The 20,550-nt window shown below is 45.1% G+C and overlaps 2 protein-coding genes across 10 annotated transcripts in view; one reads left to right on the forward strand and one right to left on the reverse strand.

The window, feature by feature from the left end:
• Positions 1 to 728: 728 nt before the first annotated feature.
• INTS9 (integrator complex subunit 9) lies at positions 729 to 18,420 on the reverse strand. Of its 3 annotated transcripts, none has more exons than XM_069975793.1 (17): positions 17,906 to 18,420; positions 17,074 to 17,201; positions 14,349 to 14,409; positions 13,441 to 13,503; positions 11,617 to 11,756; positions 10,218 to 10,304; positions 8,532 to 8,652; positions 6,524 to 6,658; positions 5,932 to 6,043; positions 4,554 to 4,734; positions 3,780 to 3,840; positions 3,315 to 3,486; positions 3,062 to 3,225; positions 2,372 to 2,539; positions 2,181 to 2,279; positions 1,857 to 1,997; positions 729 to 1,432 (listed from the first exon to the last, which is right to left on the reverse strand). In XM_069975793.1, the coding sequence occupies exons 1-17, from the start codon at positions 17,912 to 17,914 to the stop codon at positions 1,256 to 1,258; spliced, it is 2,019 nt and encodes a 672-aa protein (XP_069831894.1). In that variant the 5' UTR covers positions 17,915 to 18,420; the 3' UTR covers positions 729 to 1,255. The 3 variants fall into 3 exon arrangements, with proteins under 3 accessions (XP_069831894.1, XP_069831895.1, XP_069831897.1); XM_069975794.1 differs by having other exon boundaries at positions 730 to 1,432; positions 3,101 to 3,225; positions 17,906 to 18,417; XM_069975796.1 differs by lacking the exons at positions 13,441 to 13,503; positions 14,349 to 14,409; positions 17,074 to 17,201; positions 17,906 to 18,420 and adding an exon at positions 12,345 to 12,521 and having other exon boundaries at positions 730 to 1,432.
• Positions 18,178 to 20,550, forward strand: part of HMBOX1 (homeobox containing 1) — a 69,345-nt gene continuing 66,972 nt past the window's right edge. For 6 of the 7 annotated variants that reach the window (XM_069975799.1, XM_069975800.1, XM_069975797.1 and 3 more), the window contains exon 1: positions 18,180 to 18,408. The gene's annotated coding sequence lies outside the window, so the exon portion shown is untranslated. Of the gene's footprint in view, positions 18,409 to 20,550 lie in introns of all 7 variants that reach the window. The other variant, XM_069975803.1, reaches the window with a different exon arrangement.

A 20,550-nucleotide genomic window follows, 5' to 3' on the forward strand; every position in this document is an offset into this window, starting at 1 on the left:
TTTCTCAAAGAAAGTGGTCATGTTTTCCTAATCCTGGATAACCCCTTTAAGGAATGTACAGGACCGAAATTTTATTCAAAGGGGTTATATAAACAGATTTGATATCTTCCAGAAACAGCACTACTCGTGTTCTCAGGATTTGTGTCGTATTGCAGCTCAGTTCCATTAAAGTGAATGAAACAGTTGTAATACCAACACAGAACCCGAGGACAAGTGTGGTACTGAAGTGTTGAGGGCTTTAACACCTCCTCGCTCCCCCTCCTATCCCTGCTTCACTCACAGCCAGCCTTGTTATCAAATCTGAGCACAGTTTGTATGCACAGAGCAGGAACAAGATTTTAGAACAAGGCTTGCCTTACAGCTGTCTCTCAAGCAGGAATAGGAATGGGAGGGGGGTCAAGGAGGCATTACAGTCCTCAGCACATCATGAGGTTGGGAACACCTCTCTGACACTTTGCATTGGAAAATAAAAGCTTTCTTTCACATTCTGAAGGAAGAGACAGATACATGAAAAGGTACCATGTGTCTCCCTGCCCTAACAGCTATTGAACAGTGTCAGCAGTTTGGAATGTGAATTGCAGCTGACGGATTCCCTTTAAGAAAGGACAAAAAAAATGAAAGCCCAATCCTGCTACTCTCCTGTAGTGTTGAGCAGACCTAGCAAAATGTTTGGTAGGTACAGCACATACCTACAGTATGTATAGGGTACAACTGCACTCATCGTACAGTACATACAGCCTCATTTATAGGAAGTCCATCCTGGGGTCTGGATACCATTACAGAGATTATGATTTCGTTACTCCAGAAACAACGCCAGCATCTTCAGTTTGTGTGCCAGTATTGCGGCTCAGTTTCACTAAAGTGAATAGAGCCAAGTTGTAATACCACACACAACCTGAGGACAGTAGTGGTGCTGTTTCTGGGGGGGGATGTTTTTTTATACTCCTAGATAACCCCAAAATAAGGAACTGATAGTGGAAGATAGACAGAAGAGTGTAGAAAGAACTTCACATTTTCCACAGAAAATATTTAAAAAACTTTTTTTTTTTTTTTCAAAATGGAGTTAAAAATTTTCTTCACAAGCTGTACATGGTTGTGGAGGGACATGTGTAACACTCCTCCTATAGTCCTCTTATAATGTCACTGGTCCATCCACCCACAAGAGCTGCCACAGTCTACAGCTGCTTCCAGTGTTATCATACAGTGCTCTCTGCTGGTCAACTTCAGAACTACATCTGGTTGGATCAACTAGATTCTAGAACTTCTGCAGGAACTTGAGGACCAGGTCCCGGAGCCGGACTCTCAGGCGCTCGTCGTGTTCGCAGATTATGTGGGTGGAATCCTCCTCAAACTGGATGAGAGTGTCGGCCTCCTGTAAGTGCACAATGTGGCCCTTGGTGGTGTCTTCAATCTTCACGTCTGAGAAGCCATGCTGAGGGGGGGAAAACGGGAAGACCATAATAAAGGAATACCTAGACACTGTGTGATACCACAAGGGTATCTAGGACTAACATGAGTGATACAGTTTGCTGAACAATTCTAATACATATGATACCATCTGCTGAGCAGTGTATCTAATCCTATAATGTGCGATACCTTTTGGATCATTTCTGTCTGCAGATACTATAAGGGGGAACTCATGTGGATTATAAAGTTCAAAAGGGGCTGTATGCACTGAGCTCCCCCTAGTGGTGGCTGAGGGTAGCTTGAAGATCAACAATCAGTACTGATCAAATAATCCTCTGCATATATAGTGCTGATCTCCGACCTCTAAAGATTTTACTTTCAACCTTACATACATACACATTTACCTCGCTGGTTGTAACCGTCTCCCCTAACTATAATATTTTACTCACTTTCTCCAGAGTTTGGACAAATTGTTCCACAGGGATGGAGCCGCTCAGCAGGGGCTTAAAGAGCTGCGCCTCAGGGGTCTCCTCTGTCGCTCGCTTCCGCTTCTTGCTGGACTGGGCAGGGGCTGCCGGCTTAGGGGGAGGCTGTGGGTGGAAGCAGAAAAGTCTCAGATATATCCTAAGTAGGTGGCGCCACTGTCCTTCCACCAATAGTTCTTATCACAAATGAAAGCAACAATGCCCCCCTCCCCCTTTAACTGCCACAGCGCCCCCTACAACAGTGATGGCCACAGCACCTCCCTACAACAGTAATTTTTGGCCTCTCACCTGCAGGACGTGCTTGTTGTCCTTGGTATAGAGAATGGCAGACACTGTGGCCAGGGAAACTCCGGGTTTAATCTCCATGGGCACCAGGGACTCTGCCAGCTAACCCAGGAGGAAGAAGAAAGACATATTAAACCAATCTAACCAATCCAATAGGCTTATGTGGACCCTCCTCTACCCATCATGCAACTCACCTCCGGCATGATTTCTATCTTCTCGTAGCGCCTCTTGAAGGGCAGCGTCAGCACCTCCGCCCGGCGGTAGGACATTGGAGGGGGCAGGCAGTCGATCATGAGGTCGGATCGGTGGGACTGAGACGCCGGCGGCTGGGTGTACTGTTCAGGGCAGACGACATGGAGGGGCTGTGGGGAGGAGACAGTTAGGACTCTACTAGTGACTTTAATGTATAAAAACATTTACAGTCTTATAGTTTTTATTTTTTGAAGTCTGAGTGTTAAATAAAGCAGGGAGAGAAGAGCGTGGCTGAGTGCTTCTCTCTGTGTGCGCCACCAAGATGGCCCCATAGACTTACATTATGGGTCTGTTTTGGATACATGACACAGAGCTGGGAGAGAATGCATGATCGATCAGGGTCCGATCACCTCTCAAACATGTCAAAAGTTTTAATTAATTAGGATCAGAACATGAATGATTGTTACATTAAGTGGGGAAAGAGTAGCATGGCTGAGCACTTCTCTCTGTGAGAGCAAGACCCATAGACTTACATTAAAAATCCATCTTTGTCACGTGGTACAGAGCCAGGAGAGGACACACTTCTCCAAGCTCATTATATTATGTCAAAATTTATTAATTTTTTTTTCTTTAAGTGACAGTGCCCACAAAAAAATACAATATCGGAAAAAGAATAAAACAAACAAACCAACCAAAAATGGCTGTGAAGGGGTTAAAGCCACAACTCTAACCTGGACCTCCTTGAGAAGTTTAGAGACCTGGATGAAGTTGAGTCGGGTGTCGATGGGACAATAGACACATTTCATGGCCAGTGGCTGGTAGGGGGCCAGGGCGTCCAGGTACAAGAAATCGGGCTCTGAGGACAGGAAGTAGAGAATTCATATGACTCAAGTAGTCTACAATAAGCTTCTATGGTCCAAGATGGTTCGGATGGGTCCCACGTACCAGTGAAGATGATGGTGTTCAGGCTGGACTTCCCCCACAGCTCCATGAAGTGGACCACATCTCCGAAGCGTAGGGTGGGGTGACCCGTGAAGACCACACATGGCTGCTTGAAGTCATTGCTGAAGTCGCCGTGGATGCTGGGATAATGCTTCAGCTTATTGGTCTGAATCAACTGGGAATATAGGAGTCCATAGATGAGGCAGCACATTGCACTGGGAAACACCCCCCGAATTACAAGTATGGATTCCCCTACAGCAGCATGCCCCAAACCACAGCAAAACCACAACGCCCAGCGGGCCTGGACAGCCAAAGGCTGTCCAGACAAGCTGGGAGTTGTAGTTTTGCAGTAGCTGGAGGGCCATACCATCTAGCCATGGAACCTGGGTGCTGGACTAGCCCAAAGAGGTCAGTCAAATTTTCAGTCTAACTGCACAGACCTCGCTATGGCGCATTGTATGTTCTTACCTCAGCGTGGGGGAATGGAGGTTCAGGGAGATAGACCTTAGTCTGTTTATTATGACAGAGCCTGAGGAAGAAGAGAGAAAACTTAGGTTACTGGTATCTGCTGCCATCTTCTGGCTGAGGGGGGCACTGCAGCAGCCACACAGCATTTTATTTGCCCTCCACATCATATGTTAGTAGTAAACTGTGTGTGCCATTACCAGCCAATCATAGTATGGTAACACAAGGATGGGTGGTGTCTTCCAGGACTATACAGAGCAAGTGGATCCCCTCCATCATGTCTAAATACTCTAATAGCTTATACAGACAGTGCAAGGCTACGTTCCTACACAGTATTTTGCAACCAAAACAAGGAGTGGATTAAAAACACAGATAGGCTATGTTGTCACACTGTTGAAATTTAGTGGATGGATGCCATTTAATGGCAAATATCGGCTGCTGTTTTAAAACAACGGCAACTATTTGCCATTAAATGACGACCATCCACTAAAATTCAACAGTGTTTGAACATAGCCTTTCTGTGTTTTTAATCCACTCCTTTTTTTGGTTGCAAAATACTGTGTGAGAACATAGCCTAAGGCTCCATGAGATGACAACCCCCACCCGACCCCCAAGTAAGAGATTGCAGGGGTCCTTTTTTTAAGTCCAAGGCTCACATTATTCTACACCTTATCCCACCTGCAGGAGACCGGTTACCTCTGACCTTGAGGGGTGCAGGAAGGAGTTATAACCCTAGTGCCCAGGATCTGGACATTGCTGATCACTCTCACAACTCACCACTCAGCGAAGATCTGCGAGAACTCCAGGGAGCTGTTGGCCACAGGAGAGATGAAGTAGAAGGGGACGTTGGAGAGTCCAGCAGAGTCGATGTACTGGTAGAGACACTCCAGGAGGTCGTAGATGACGCCGGAGGGATAACATGGCACCAGCACATTACCGCCATTACATATGGTCATTGCTGCGAAGAAGCAGAATAGCTGGTGACACAGGGAAGTCCGGAATTAAACAGAAAATTCTACAACTTTATAAAGAAAACTTTTTGTTTTATCTCTTTACTGGTGTCGAGCGAGTATGCCAAATGGACGGGTTCGCTTCGCATTTGACTCCTATTGCCTGGAGAAGTAGGATGCAGCCCTAGGGCTGCCAGGAAAACATGGATCCAGCCATAGACCCGGAGGCTGTATCCAACTTCTGCAGGCAGCGGGAGTCAAATGCCAAGTGTTCCGATTCAGCTGAACCTGGCCATTTGACATACTCGCTTAACACTACTCTTCCATTTTAAAGATCTCTTCTGAAAATAAACAGTCAAGTCCTGCTCACAGCTGATTGTTTGCTACAATGTATCCATCTGGGTAATTCTGTGCGTGGCTTCTGCACAACGAAGAAACTGCAGCCGTGTGAGCAGGACTGGGGTTATAGGTCATCAGCCTACAGACAGGATGCGACACTTCAGCGAGACTATTGTAAAGCCACCTGGGCTTAGACATGGCATCTACAGCCGTGCCCTAATGGATCAGGGTGGCAGTATAAATCATGGAGAAGGGACAGAGCAGTAGGCTGAGCCCAGTGATGTATTTAAAGGCATACTCCAGAGGAAAAAAAATAATTCAATCAACTGGTGTCAGCAAATTATACAGATTTTTAATTACTTTTATTTAAAAATCTCCAGTCTTACAGTACTTATCAGCTGCTGTGTGTCCTGCAGGAAGTGGTGTATTCTTTTCAGTCTGACACAGTGCTCTCTGATGCCACCTCTGTCCATGTCAGGAACTGTTCAGAGCAAAAGTAAATCTTCACAAAAAACATCTATTGCTCTGAACAGTCCCTGACATGGACAGAAAAGAATATACCACTTCCTGCAGGGCATACAGCAGCTGATAATTACTGGAAGACTGGAGATTTTTAAATAAAAGTAATTACAAATCTGTATAACTTTCTCACACCAGTAGATTCTTTTCCCTGGAGTATCCTTTTGAGTTAAGCTCTGACTCCAGTAGACAGTGCAGATAAACTTTCTCCAGCCACTACAGACAGTGTAGTCACTGATCATAGTGGTGTCCGAATACAGAAAAGCTCAGTATAGTAGAGAGGTATAACCAAGAGTAATGAAGTCAATGCAGTCAGTCCATCTAACAGATCAGACTCTATAACTTACCCAGATTACTGCAGAACTCGCCCACCATGCCATCCGGATTGGCCGTAGGGATCTGGGTGAGACCGGTGAGGATGAGGACGTCGCTGTTCTTAAGAGACGTCTGATCCATTGGCTGAAATAAGAGGAAAATAATTAAAATAAACTCTCAATATCCATAAGTCAGTAACTTAGTAACCTCGTAATAAAGATGTACTGACAAATTAAAGGGAAACTCCACTAAAATCCATGATACTGTAAACTATGAGTGAGGTCTCAAGCCTCTCCTATCTCTATATACATAGGGTGACAGCATCAGATCTGTGTCCGGTAGATGGTGGAAGGCTATTCCCAACCAGGGGGTTGGAGTGTTCACGCTGCCTGCGACATGCTGCCCGCTGCTGAACACAGCACAGTCTCCTGCCTCTCCTGGGCCTATGACCTGTATCTGTGGGCATCCAGCAATCACCTCTCAGTATGGAAGGATAGATGTGATCTGACCACATGTCCCTATGACATACCTGGCTGGTATATAGAAAATACAGTGCAATAATATTCACTAATAACTCACAAATATCCATGGTCTCTTATCTGACCTCTGTCAATGAAGACTCACCTGCGGGTGGGTAGTTAGGAGCGAAGACCCCGATACATAGGAAACTTTTTCATAATGAGATTGAATGATCCAATTGGAGCTGCCGAGAGCGTAACCAGAACTGAGTGGGGTCACCTGTACAGCGCCAAATAGTTCCTGCAACGATATTAAGTCTATTATACCACAGCACAACTAGGGGGCGCCATAACACTAGAATTTATGCCAGCGTTCCCCAACCTGTTGCAAAACTACAACCCCTCAACATGGCCTGCAGCCCTCGGGTGTGCTGGGGGTTGCAGTTTGCAGTCACAGGTTTATGAATTATAATATAGTAAGATCCCAATCAGGGAATAAGCTCTCTAAAGTGTCACTTTCATGTATTTTTTGCAGAAATCAATAGTACAGGCGATTTTAAGAAACTTTGTAATTGGGTTTATTAGCCGAAAATGCATTTTTATCATGAAAAAGCAGTTTGAAGCTCTCCCCCTGTCTTCATGGTTTTCTAAGGAGAGGGGAGGAGGGAGATGAGGCACCAAAACAGGACAACAAAGAGTTAATATACAGCTTCATCACCGGTTATCTCCTCTGAAGTCAGCACTGACCTCTCTGACCTCTGCATACTGGCTTTCACACAGCTCCCGCTGTGTAATCCTTTGTTCTCTGCTCTCTGTTGCCGACTAATCTCCCCACTACCCTCTCCATAGAGTAGTCAGGGCTCGACTGATGTAAAAGAGTCGAGATTTCCTGATAATGAGCAGTGAATTAGAGGAGATGGGGGGGGGGGGGGTGCCTGGGGAAAGTCTTTTTGAATGCAGATAATGGCATAAACCCAATTACCAAATTTCTTAAAATCACCTGTACTATTGATTTCTGCAACAAAAAAAAAAAAAAAAAAAAAAAAGAAAGAAAGAAAGAAAGAAAGAAAGAACACAACAGTGACTCTTTAAGTTCCCAAGGGTGGAAGGGTGTAAAGTCCAGGATCCTCTCCCGCTTTCCAGGTAGTGTTTAGGGATTTTTTTCTCCTAACTTCCAACACACTCGGAGCTGTTGTTTTGCAACAGATGGAGGACAACTGCTTTACAGACTCTACAATATCATAGGATCCTAATAGGGGATAAGCTCCCTAAGTTCCCAATAGTGTAAGGTCCAAAACCCTCTCCCCCATTCTAGAAACTGTTCAACGTTTTTCTTCTCCTAACTTCCATCCTTCAGCCATAAGGACATGCTGGGAGTTGTAGTTTTGCCACGGCTGAGGAGAAACATACATACTCTACAATACAATAAGATCCTCATTTGTGAATAAGCTCCCTCAGTTCTCAAGGGTGTATGGTCCAGAATCTTCTCTCCCTTTCTAGTGTTTAGTGTATTTCTTTTTCTTTCTTTAAGTACATCTATTATGTTTTGCAAGGCAGAAGACACTGCTAGAAATGTGAAAAAATCCTTTAAGAGTAAGGGCCGTATTACATGGCTCAATCACTTTAGTAAACGAGTGCTGATCTGATAGATCGGTGATCGTTTACTGAGCCCATTACATGGCCTAATTATTGTGCAGCAAGGGCTGTATGTATGTGTATATATGCCCCTGTATAAAGCAAAAAACACACACAAAAAAAAAAAACGTGGCTGACTTTTTCTATAAACAGCGTCACTCTTGTCCTTAGGTTGTGTGTGGTATTGCATCTCTATTCCATTGAAATAAATGGAGTCTAGTTGTAATACCACACACAACCTGAGGACAGGGGTGGCACTGTTTGTAGAAGAAAACAGCTAGGTTTCCTGATTCTGCATAGTCTTTAATCCAAATATACACAAGATGTCTGACGATACACAGGTAGGGAATAGCAATACAGGACTCATCTCCACCGGCTGCCATTCTGAAGTCTATGGAGCTAACTTAAGCAAAGTAACATAGGAAGAACAGCTCTGGAGAACAAACTGCTGTGAAAAAGCGAAGTACTGTTTATTATAAAATGAACACACATGAGTCTGTAATAGATAGTCCCCAATTACAGCCCTGACTAATACTCACTATTTTCTGGGAATACCCCACCAGCTGGATCTTACTGAGCGCTGCGTTAACCTCCTGCATGGTGTAACACTTCCGCCATGTGAAGACCTCCACAGCGTCCTTCAGGGGGGCCGGCAGCTGCCTGGACACAGCAAGAAGCAATGACAATGTTTCATAAGTTTCCAGGGGCCAAAGCATCATTCCTCCATTGTTATCTGTTATCAGCCAAGTCAGACACTGACTCCTTCAATGGGCAGAAACACTCCAAAATTTTTTCATATACTTTGTATTTCAATTCATTACCATGTTCTAGATCTCTGTTTGGTGTCAGTGAATGAAAGCATTCCTGTTTATCTCCAGTGACTAAAAGCCCGCCCTGGTCTGCCTATTCTACTGAAAGGCCTGTCCTACATCCTACATGTACGCCGAGGTCATGGGGAGCGGCCGCCACAACCTGCCGGGAATCTGTATAACACAGTACCCGCTGCAAAATCACAGTCACTTCCTATTCAGGTCCTGAGCTCCAGACCGATAACATAGTAACATATTCGGACTAGTTTAGGATCTTCAGCCTGAAAGGTTTTATTCACTGACATCCAGCAGAGACCCTAAAAATCTTAATAAATTAAAAATTGATCATAATCCTAGGTTTAAAACCCATTCTCACTTAAAGCGGTACTGCAGAGAAATTCTTTTCTTTCAAATCTACTGAAGACAATAAGTTATAGATCTGTAATTTACTTCTATTTAAAAATCCTTCAGTACTTATCAGCTGTTATATGTCCTGCAGGAAGTGATGTATTATTTCCAGTCTGACACAGTGCTCTCTGCTGCCACCTCTGTCCATGTCAGGAACTGTCCAGAGTCGAACAAATCCCCATAGAAAACCTCTCCTGCTCTGGACAGTTAGTGACATGGACAGAGGTGGCAGCAGAGAGCACTGTGTCAGACTTGACAGAATACACCATTTCCTGCAGGACGTACAGCAGCTGATAACTACTGGAAGACTTAAAGGAGAGCCTGGCCATATCAAAGATCACATAGGCGGCATGGGGAGGGGAGAAAATAATCAAATATTGCTTACCTCTCCCCATGCCCACAATGGTCCCCGACCCCAGCTGATGGCTTGCAAGCTCAGCCAATCAGTGACCGCAGCAGCATCCCACCCTGGTAACCGACTGGCTGAGCAGCCAGTCAATCAGCCAGGTCGTGACATTGGCCCTGCTGGATATCCCGGAGAGGCGATCCAGTGCTGGAAAGGCACGGGGAGAGGTAAGTTAGTATAGTTTTTTTTATCTTCCCCCCTGTACCTGCATTTTGAAAAAAAAAAATCCTGTGGCCAGACTTTTTAACTAGAAGTAAATAACAAATCTGTATATCTTTCTGAAAAAAGTTGATTTGAAAGAATTTTTTTTGCCCGAGTACCCCTTTAAGCAGACTATTAGATCAATGTTGGCTGATGCTACTGTGTATATGGGAGTACCCTGCATCCCCACACCCCTGGTTGGTACCTGTTGTATGGGGAAACAATACCTGTGCATACTGATACATAGTAACAAACAAACTTTTCAGTCTGAATATAAACAGGACTTTCCATTCACTGACAGCAAGCAGATCTTCTTGCTACTGAAGAACAATTAAAGTATATTAGAAATCTGCAGGAGGAATGTGATGAATCGGATTCATGAATAATCCCGGTCTCCGCACCTCTGGTTGTCCTTGTGCTTCCACATGGTGGCAGACTGCGCCTTCGGAACCCGCTCTATGAAGTTAACCAGCTCCTCCATCAGTAACCTGAGACAAAGACACCGGATGAGAGCAAGACCAGACAAAACCCGCAGAGTGATGCAGTATGTGTTTATACCAGAGAGCAGTGCATTGTGGGGGGGAAGCGCAGATGATGATATGATTACAGCTCCTGACTGTTGTCATGCGACCTGCCTGCTGTCTGTTTCCAGTGGAAACCAGCAGAATGTTGAATGATTTGGTAGAAAGTTTTTGAGGCAGTAAAGCAGTGTTTACCAACCAGTGGCTCTCCAGCTGTTGCAAAACTACAATTCCCAGTCGAAGGCTGTCAGGGCATGCTGGGAGTTGCAGTTTTGCAACAGAGCCACAGGTTGGAAAACACGTGTCCTATAGTAGATACAGGATAGTAAGAGAAACATCTAAAATTTTTAAATATTGTTAAAGATTTTAAATGGAGCAGTAGTGAGCATGCTCAATCAAATAGTACCCCTACCAATTATGAGAAGGGTTGAGCATGCTCACTGACACTCCATTCATAGTCTGTGGGATTGATGAAGATACTTCAGTACAGCGCTCTCCATTCTCTGTTATACTCATAGACTGTGGATGGAGCAGTAGTGAGCATGCTCAACCACCATTTTTGTGATCATGGAACAATCATGAGAAAAAGGGTTGAGCATACTCACTGTGCTCCATTCAGTCTGTAGGAAATGATAGAATTACTTGAGTACAGAACGTCACATGGACTGTGAATGAAGCAGTAGTGAGCATGCTTAAACTCCAGTGGCAAGCTCCTCTACATATGATGAGTAACAAGTGACGGGCATGCTCACTACTCCTCCACGACTGAATTATTTGAGTAAGGAGCTTCAGAATGGCCATCACTCCCATAGACTACGAAGGTAGTAGTACTAAGCATGCAAAACAAGCACTCTTATGAACAGGACCACTACTGATGATGAGAACAAAGCTCAAGCATGCTCTCTGCTACTTCATTCACAGCTTTGTATTCTCTGTTATTCCCATAGACTGTGAATAAAGCAGTAGTGGGCATGTTTTATCCTCATTCCATTGATAAGGAGTTCTACCTATCATGAGAACAAGGGCTGAGCATGCTCACTACAGATATATTCGCAGTCTATAGGCATGATGGAGCTTTGCATTCTCTGAAATTTCAATAGACTGAGTGTAGCAGTAGTGAGCATGCTAGTGAGCATGCCAAATGATCAGACATGAGGACAGGTATTCAGTATCTTGCAATAACACAATGTTCCATGAAACATTACAATATAAAATGTAGCTACATTGTATCCCAGTAAGAAGTAACAGTCCTGCGGTAAGGGGGTCAGCCGTCTATTACCTGCCGATCTGCACGGTGGGCTCGGTGGCGTACACTGTGCCGGTGAATCCGGTGTGCTCTGTGATGTACGGCAGCGCCATCATACAGTGATAGTTAGAGATGAGGATCACATCTACAGTAGACAGATCTATGAGCTGCGTCTAAAATCAGAGAGCAGAATATTAAACAAGTCTGCAGGGCCGCTCCCTGCCGTACCCCACCCAGACACTGAGAGCGGAGCCGGGACAAGGTCACCCCCACCGAGGACAAATATACAATATAGTGTTATAATATCCACCCCCCCCCCCCCCTCCCACCCAGACATCGAGAGCGGAGCCGGGACAAGGTCACCCCCACCGAGGACAAATATACAATATAGTGTTATAATATACACCCCCCCCCCCCAGACACCGAGAGCGTTCGGCACAAGGTCACCTTCACAGAAGACAAATGCAGCTGGGCGGTGTTATAATATTATAATATAACCCCCCCCCCCCCCCCCCCCCCCCCCCAAAGGATACTACAACCATAACTGGAGACGGATAGTGTTAAAATATCCCCCCCCCCCACGAGGAATCTATAAACACTGCAAAACAATATAGTATACAGTATAGTGTTATAATATACACATACACCCCCAGACACCGAGTGCGGTACTACAACCATCCATGACCACAACCCACATGACCGCAATTAGCAGGAGACACCTGTGCACACATGACTTGTACCTCCTATCCTTCCCATTCTACCTGCTGGAGTGTGGTGAGTGTTTTAGACCTTGTTCACACTTGTGTTGTTTGGTGACAGCTTTCTCCGCCGGCGGTGCCTGCTGGGATTTACGGGGGCCTTTGGGTATTGGTCCTGTGACAGTGGGGTTGCAGGGCCGTTCTATGGCCTTCCTTCCCTGGTTATGCACGCCTTGCGGGGATGGCGGTCGCTGACTGACATGGTGGTGAGTTAGTGCAGGGACCCATGTGAGCCAGGAGACCTGCATGCTGGTACATGGGGCAATATGGTTTGATCAAATTATATACCAACATCCTGGAGTTGGTTTTTAAATGCAGCTGAGAAGCATTAGTATCAGCCATAGGTGTGAGGTGCAGCGCTATTTTCTCTTCTTGTCCGTATACTACAACCATCACTTCAGAGTGGTGTTATAATATTACAATATACCGCACCCCCCCCCCAGGATACTACAGCCATCACTTCAGCTGAGTGGTGTTATAATATTATAATATACTGCCCCCCCCCCCCGATACTACAACCATAACTGCAGCCGGGTGGTGTTATAATATTATAATATACTCCCCCCCCCCCCCAGGATGCTACAACCATAACTGGAGAAGGATGGTGTTATAATATACTGCCTCCCCCACCCCCAGGATACTACAGCCATAACTGGAGGCGGATGGTGTTCTAATATTATAATATATCACCCCGCTGGGGACAAATGCGGCCAGGTGATGTTATAATATTACAATATACCCCCCAGTATACTACAATCATCAAAACAACAGTATATAATACAGTGTTATAATATAATATACCCCCCCCCAGACACTGAGAGCATACTGTGCTGGAGGAGAGGAGTACTGCTGCGAGATAGTGTTATAATATGTTATAATAATATCCCCCACCCCAGATACCACAACTATCGCAGCAGCTATGACAATAGTATATAATATAGTGTTAGTATATACCCCACCCAGTCCAGCGAGCCCCACCCAGTCCAGCGTGAGGTATGAAAAGTGGAATCTGATTGGTTGCTAGGGGCAACTGAGCCAGTTTCACTTTACACCATGTTTGATAAATCTCCCCCTATATAGTCTATATTATCAGGCTTACCTCTGGGAGGCAGAACTCCGGCACAGAGTCTACAAACACCCGTCCTGAGCACTCCTTCACCTCCTGGAGAGACACAAGAGATAGCATCAGGGTCTGCAGCAGCACAGAGTATTTCAGGAGAGGGGTGAGCTGATCTGCTGGGGGTGGTGACCGGTCTGCTTATGTGATATTAGTGAGGACAGCTGCAGCATCATGATAGGAGCTAACAGAGGATTTAAAGGGGTTATCCAGCACTACAAAAACATGGCCACTTTCCCCCTACTGTTGTCTCCAGTTTGGGTGGGGTTTTGAAACTGTTCCATTGAAGTAAATGGAGCTTAATTGCAAACCACACCTGAACTGGAGACAACAGTAGGGGGAAAGTGGCCATGTTTTTGTAGCGCTGGATAACCCCTTTGAGGGTACGTTCACACTTACCGGATCAGTAGCGTATTTTCTGCTGTGGATCCGCAGCAGATTTCATTTAAATAACTTAACACTGCATCAAATCTGCACCATCAAATCTGCTGCGGATCTGCTGCAGATCCTGTAGGTGTGAACGCAACCCTAAGGGAGGAGCAGGGCCCCCAGCAGCACAGAGTATTTCAGAAGAGGATAGTGCTGATCATATAGGCTGCAATGACTGTACGAGACGAGGGACAGCCATGATTAGAGGAGGGAAATGGGGTAATCACTAGTTGATATCAAGAGGAGCAGGGGCCCCCAGCAGCACAGAGTATTTCAGGAGAGGATAGCCCTAATCTTTGGTCTTGTGGGGGGCAGTGACCTGTTATGTGATGATGTTACTGAGGAGGGGGCTGTGCAGTATATGACGTAAGAAGGGGATGGAGACAGGGGGTAAACATGATAGTGAGAAGAAGCAAGAAAGCACAGCAGCACAGAGTATTACAGCAGAGAAGCTACTTTACCTTCTCCAGCTGGGTGTTCCCATCCTTTGAGATCCAGCCGGGCAACTTGGAGAGACGGGTGCTGCCGAAAAATAATATATGTATTGTATATCTATAGATGTGTGTATATATTAATACATTGTACTCCAGTCACATCCAAAGCTGCAGAAACCAGGCTCCGCCCACTGTCAACAGCTCCCACAACGCACTGCTCTCTGGAGTCAGGATCCATCAGAATTGTGTCTGCAGCTCTGGATGTGACTGGAGTCAGAGCTGAGTGTCAGCAGAGTTACCCACCCTCATACATAGATGCATCCAGGAAACAACCTATCAGGTGGCGTTCTTGCGGGGTTAAAGGGTTAATAAACCTTATAATCAATGCGTCACTTGTAATAATGTCCGGTGTCTGGGAGCCTGTGGCTGACAGACTGTGTGATTTACAGGCGGGTGGAGATGTGATTGATGAGCGGCGCACTTTGCGTCTCCCCACGTAACAGCTTCTACTGACAGGATGGTCTAGTATGAGATAAGGAGTATGGCTTCTTAAAGGGACAGTACGAGAGGAGCATGGAATCCCTTTAAAGGGGTTATCCAGATTATAAAAATATAGCTGCTTTTTTTATTTTTTTGCACAGACAGCACCTCTCCTGTCCTCAGTTCGGGTGTGGTACTACAGCGCCGTTCCAATAAAGTGAATAGAGCCGAGTTGTAATACCAAAATAGTATATATAGCGAGGGCACCACTGAATAACAAATATCAGGGTGCTGCTGTGCAAGAAAAACAATGCATAATAGAAAAAAGAGGGAAAGACAAGCACAAAAATGCAGCACACCTAGTAAGTAGAATAATTATCTTTATTTAAACACAGAAAAACAATTAAAAACTATTAAAAACAAAAACCACCATATAGCAACACCAAAATACGGTGTGCTACCCTCTCTGTCCAAAAGGCGATGGGTAGTCACTAATTCCCTGATCCTACCCATCACCTTTTGGACAGAGAGAGTAGCACCACGTATTTTGGTGTATATGGTGGTTTTTGTTTTTAATAGTTTTTAATTGTTTTTCTGTGTTTAAATAAAGATTATTATTCTACTTACTAGGTGTGCTGCATTTTTGTGCTTGTCTTGCCCTCTCTTTTTTCTATTATGAGTTGTAATACCACACACAACCTGAGGACAAAAGTGGCGCTGTTTATGTAAGAAAGTAATTAATCAGTTTATGGTGGTGATCAATGACCTGAGGCCCTCCAGCTACTGCAAAACTACCATCCCCATCATGTCTGGACTTTCTTTAGTCGCCTGGGCATTATGGGAGTTGTAGTTGTACAACAGTTGGAGCCACAGGTTGGGGAACACTAGTCTACAGGAATTACTGCTTATGGTGATGCATCATTCTTTGTGTAGTGAATGCAATTATATAGGCAATGTTGGTCATCACCCATCTTTTCCAGACTCCTAAGCATTGAGTCTATCTAGGTGATGTGCAGATACTTCTCACTAGTTGGATTTTCCTTTCAATACTTGCGGAAAAGCTGGGTGTTAAATTCTGTGGAGGATACAACAATCCCACTATGACCCAGCTTTCCCAGATTCCTGCACAGTGTCTAGTAAAGAGACGCATCCTACTCAGCAGATTTGCCATACAGGAGTCCAGTAAAGCTGTGTCATAAGATGTATGGTTGTCACTCAGCTTACCCATTGTATAATATTGTATATTAGTTACCAAGACTGATCAATCTCACTAGCAGGAGTTGCCATTCAGGACTCCAGGAAAGCTGTGCAATATTTTTTTTTATGGCAACTATTGGACAGTCACCCAGCTTTCCCAGACTCCTGAACATACATCTCAATTATACTGGGCAGATTTCATCTTAGTAGTCAACATTGCTATTCAGGACCCTAGGAAAGCTGTGTTGTTTGACCAATGTAAGATCGGTGGCTGTGGACAGATTGGTTGCCACTCCAGATTCCTAAATATGACTAATATATCTAAAAAAAACGCTTACTAGTTAGAGCTGCTATTTAGAGAAGCGGGAAAGCTGGGTTATATGATAATTACATAGTAGACATATTAGCTGACACCCAGCTTTCCCAGCCTGCTAAACAAGAAATCTACCTAGTAAGCTGAGATACATATTATTCAGACTTGCTATTCAGGACCCTGGAAAAGCTGTACTACATGTCAGAAGTATTCATGGCTATATTTCTAGTCACCCAGCTTTCCTAAGCATGCATCTCGGTGTTACTACGCAGAATTAATCTTAGCAGTCAGCACTGGTATTCAGAAGCCTAGGAAAGCTGTGTTATATGACACTCAATTATAACGCCAGAATTAGAAGGCGATAATAAAAGCTATATTATAGTCAACCAGCTTTCCCAGACTCCTGAACAAACATCTCAAGCAAGCTCTGAAGTCAAAGTGGCTATTCAGGAGCCTAGAAAAGCTGTGTTGTGTAACTCCTGTATAGTGGCAGCCATATTGGTTGTTGCTCAGCTTAACCAGACTCCTAAACTAGTGCTACTAATCAGAATCCCAGGAAAGCTGTGTTGTGCAACACCTGTATAGTGGCAGCCATATTGGTTGTTTCCAGTCTCCTAAACATGAAATCTGCCTAGTATACCTGAGACACATCTTACTAGTCACATGAGCTGTTCAGGAGCCTGGGAAAGCTGTGTTGTATACCAGTCCCTATCAGTGTGGCAGTCACCCAGCTTTCCCAGGGATGGATACAACCTAACGTACCTGTGCACCAGCGGCAGCGGCAGGAAGTTGAGTGCCGACGTCATGTCCAGCCCGCAGTCCAGCATGATGGTCGTGGACTTGAACTTCAGGATGTTACATGGCAGCGTGGGATGCCCCGACAGGCAGTACTGAAAGAGAGAGGGTGAGAGTAGTAGTCACGGCATCAAACATTAACACTGTGACCTGGGAAAGGCAAGACAGGCGACCCAGCTTTCCTAGGGTCCAGAATGGCAATTAAAGGGATAGGACAGGACATGCTTTACAGCAAGGCTGTAAACCTGTGGCTCTCCCGCTGTAGGAAAACTACAACTCCCAGCATGCCCTGACAGCCTTCGGCTGTCAGGGCATGCTGGGAGTTGTAGTTTTCCAACAGCAGGAGGTTGGAGATCATCGCTTTACAGCCTTGCTGCAAAACATCTTGGTCCCAGAAATGAATGCACTGCTGTCTATACAAGGCTGCTGTATGGTCTAAACTAGATGCAACTGCAACAAACCCTCAGCTGTGAGAAGTATGAGGTCAACTACCTTCCTAGTACTGTGTATGTCCCCAGCTTACAGCTCTGCAGGACTACAAGTCTCAGCATGGTGAGTAATGATGTAGCCTGCCTCATATCTGTGTTAGGACTACAACTCCCAGCATGACCAGACACCTTTATAGCATACTGGGAGTTGTGGTTCTGCCCACAGCTGGAGAGGCACTACTACATTATATAGGTGCAGTCTGCTGGCTACGGGGGGCCATAGGGGACACACTGCATGCCCCCCACACTGTATACACTCCACAGCACCCACTATACCGCCTTACAGCACGGATATAACACGAGCTCCTCACCAGCTTCATTGTGGAGGGATCCCTTTCCTGGCCGCGCACAGCCTGCCGGGATATGTAGTTCTCCTCTCCGTCGTGACGTCACTGTGACGTATAAGCCGACGTACCAGACACGCTTTTTTTTTCTTCTCCCTTTAGCTCTCCCCGCTGTCTTCTCCAGTCTATCACAAGGGGGCGGGCTTGTTATGTCTGCCTCGCTCAGCATTGTGGGAGGTGTAGTCCTCTCCATGCGCTCCCCTTCAAGCTCCCCGGGGAGAAGCCAGCGGTGTCGGGAACTACAACTCCCAGAGTCCCGCCGCGGCCGTTCGGCTGAGGAGCTGCGCGGTGCTGAGTGTCAACATGGCGGTTCGGAGACAGACAAAGACGAGTCAGGCTGGGATGTGAGCGGCGGGGGAGACGCTGGGGGCGAGCTGGGCACGGAGGGCGGGCGTCGTCACCGTCACCACCTCGCCGGGAGTGAGTACGGCCTGCCGCCCTGCTGGGAGCCGAGCCCGGGGACCACACAGGTGAGGAGCTCCGCGCCGTCCGCGCACAACTTCACCGGAGAGAGAGAGCGGCGGCGCCCGGGACGCGGGGCTGAGGAGGCGGCGGCGGGGCTGGGGGTGCACGGGGGTATGTGTATATATATATATATATATATATATATATATATATATATATATATATTAGTGCTTATAGTATATACTGCTGGGGGATATATGGTATATAGCACTTATATACTGCTGGGGGATACAGGGTATATAGCACTTATATACTGCTGGGGGATATATGGTATATAGCACTTATATACTGCTGGGGGATATATGGTATATAGCACTTATATACTGCTGGGGGATACAGGGTATATAGCACTTATATACTGCTGGGGGATATATGGTATATAGCACTTATATACTGCTGGGGGATACAGGGTATATAGCACTTATATACTGCTGGGGGATATATGGTATATAGCACTTATATACTGCTGGGGGATATATGGTATATAGCACTTATATACTGCTGGGGGATACAGGGTATATAGCACTTATATACTGCTGGGGGATATATGGTATATAGCACTTATATACTGCTGGGGGATACAGGGTATATAGCACTTATATACTGCTGGGGGATATATGGTATATAGCACTTATATACTGCTGGGGGATACAGGGTATATAGCACTTATATACTGCTGGGGGATATATGGTATATAGCACTTATATACTGCTGGGGGATATATGGTATATAGCACTTATATACTGCTGGGGGATACAGGGTATATAGCACTTATATACTGCTGGGGGATACAGGGTATATAGCACTTATATACTGCTGGGGGATACAGGGTATATAGCACTTATATACTGCTGGGGGATATATGGTATATAGCACTTATATACTGCTGGGGGATATAGGGTATATAGCACTTATATACTGCTGGGGGATATAGGGTATATAGCACTTATATACTGCTGGGGGATATATGGTATATAGCACTTATATACTGCTGGGGGATATATGGTATATAGCACTTATATACTGCTGGGGGATATATGGTATATAGCACTTATATACTGCTGGGGGATATATGGTATATAGCACTTATATACTGCTGGGGGATATATGGTATATAGCACTTATATACTGCTGGGGGATATATGGTATATAGCACTTATATACTGCTGGGGGATATATGGTATATAGCACTTATATACTGCTGGGGGATATATGGTATATAGCACTTATATACTGCTGGGGGATATATGGTATATAGCACTTATATACTGCTGGGGGATATTTGGTATGTAGCACTTATATACTGCTGGGGGATATTTGGTATGTAGCACTTATATACTGCTGGGGGATACATGTTATATAGCACTTATATACTGCTGGGGTATATTTGGTATGTAGCACTTATATACTGCTGGGGGATACATGTTATATAGCATTTATATATGGCTGGGGGTGCATGGTATATAGCACTTATATACTGCTGGGGGATGCATGGTATATAGCACTTATATTGTATGACAGGGTATATAGCACTTATATACTGCTGGGGGATGCATGGTATATAGCACTTATATTGTATGACAGGGTATATAGCACTTATATACTGCTGGGGGATGCAGGGTATATAGCACTTGTATGACATGGTATTTAGCACTTATATACTGCTAGGGGATGCAGGGTATATAGCACATATATACTGCTGGGGATGCATGGTATATAGCACTTGTATGACATGGTATTTAGCACTTATATACTACTGGGGGATACATGTTATATAGCACTTATATACGGCTGGGGATGCATGGCATATAGCACTTATATAGTATGACATGGTATATAGCACTTATATAGTATGACATGGTATATAGCACTGTTGGGGGTACAGGATATATCATATAGGGGTTCTATATATGTCACTATATATCACTCCTGTATACAGCCACATGTCATATACAACTTCCATGTGATAGGTCACTGCTGAGGGGTTACATGGTGTATGGGGGTCTGTACATCACGGCTGCATCCTTTTTATATACAGTCACATGCTATATACAACCTGCATGTGATATCTCCCTGCTGGTAGATATGTTGTATGACATGTTCTATATCACTACTAGGTAGATACAGGGTATACATATGGGTGTTCT

This window comes from Dendropsophus ebraccatus, chromosome 6, assembly GCF_027789765.1.
Source record: "Dendropsophus ebraccatus isolate aDenEbr1 chromosome 6, aDenEbr1.pat, whole genome shotgun sequence".
Classification (NCBI taxonomy): domain Eukaryota; kingdom Metazoa; phylum Chordata; class Amphibia; order Anura; family Hylidae; genus Dendropsophus; species Dendropsophus ebraccatus.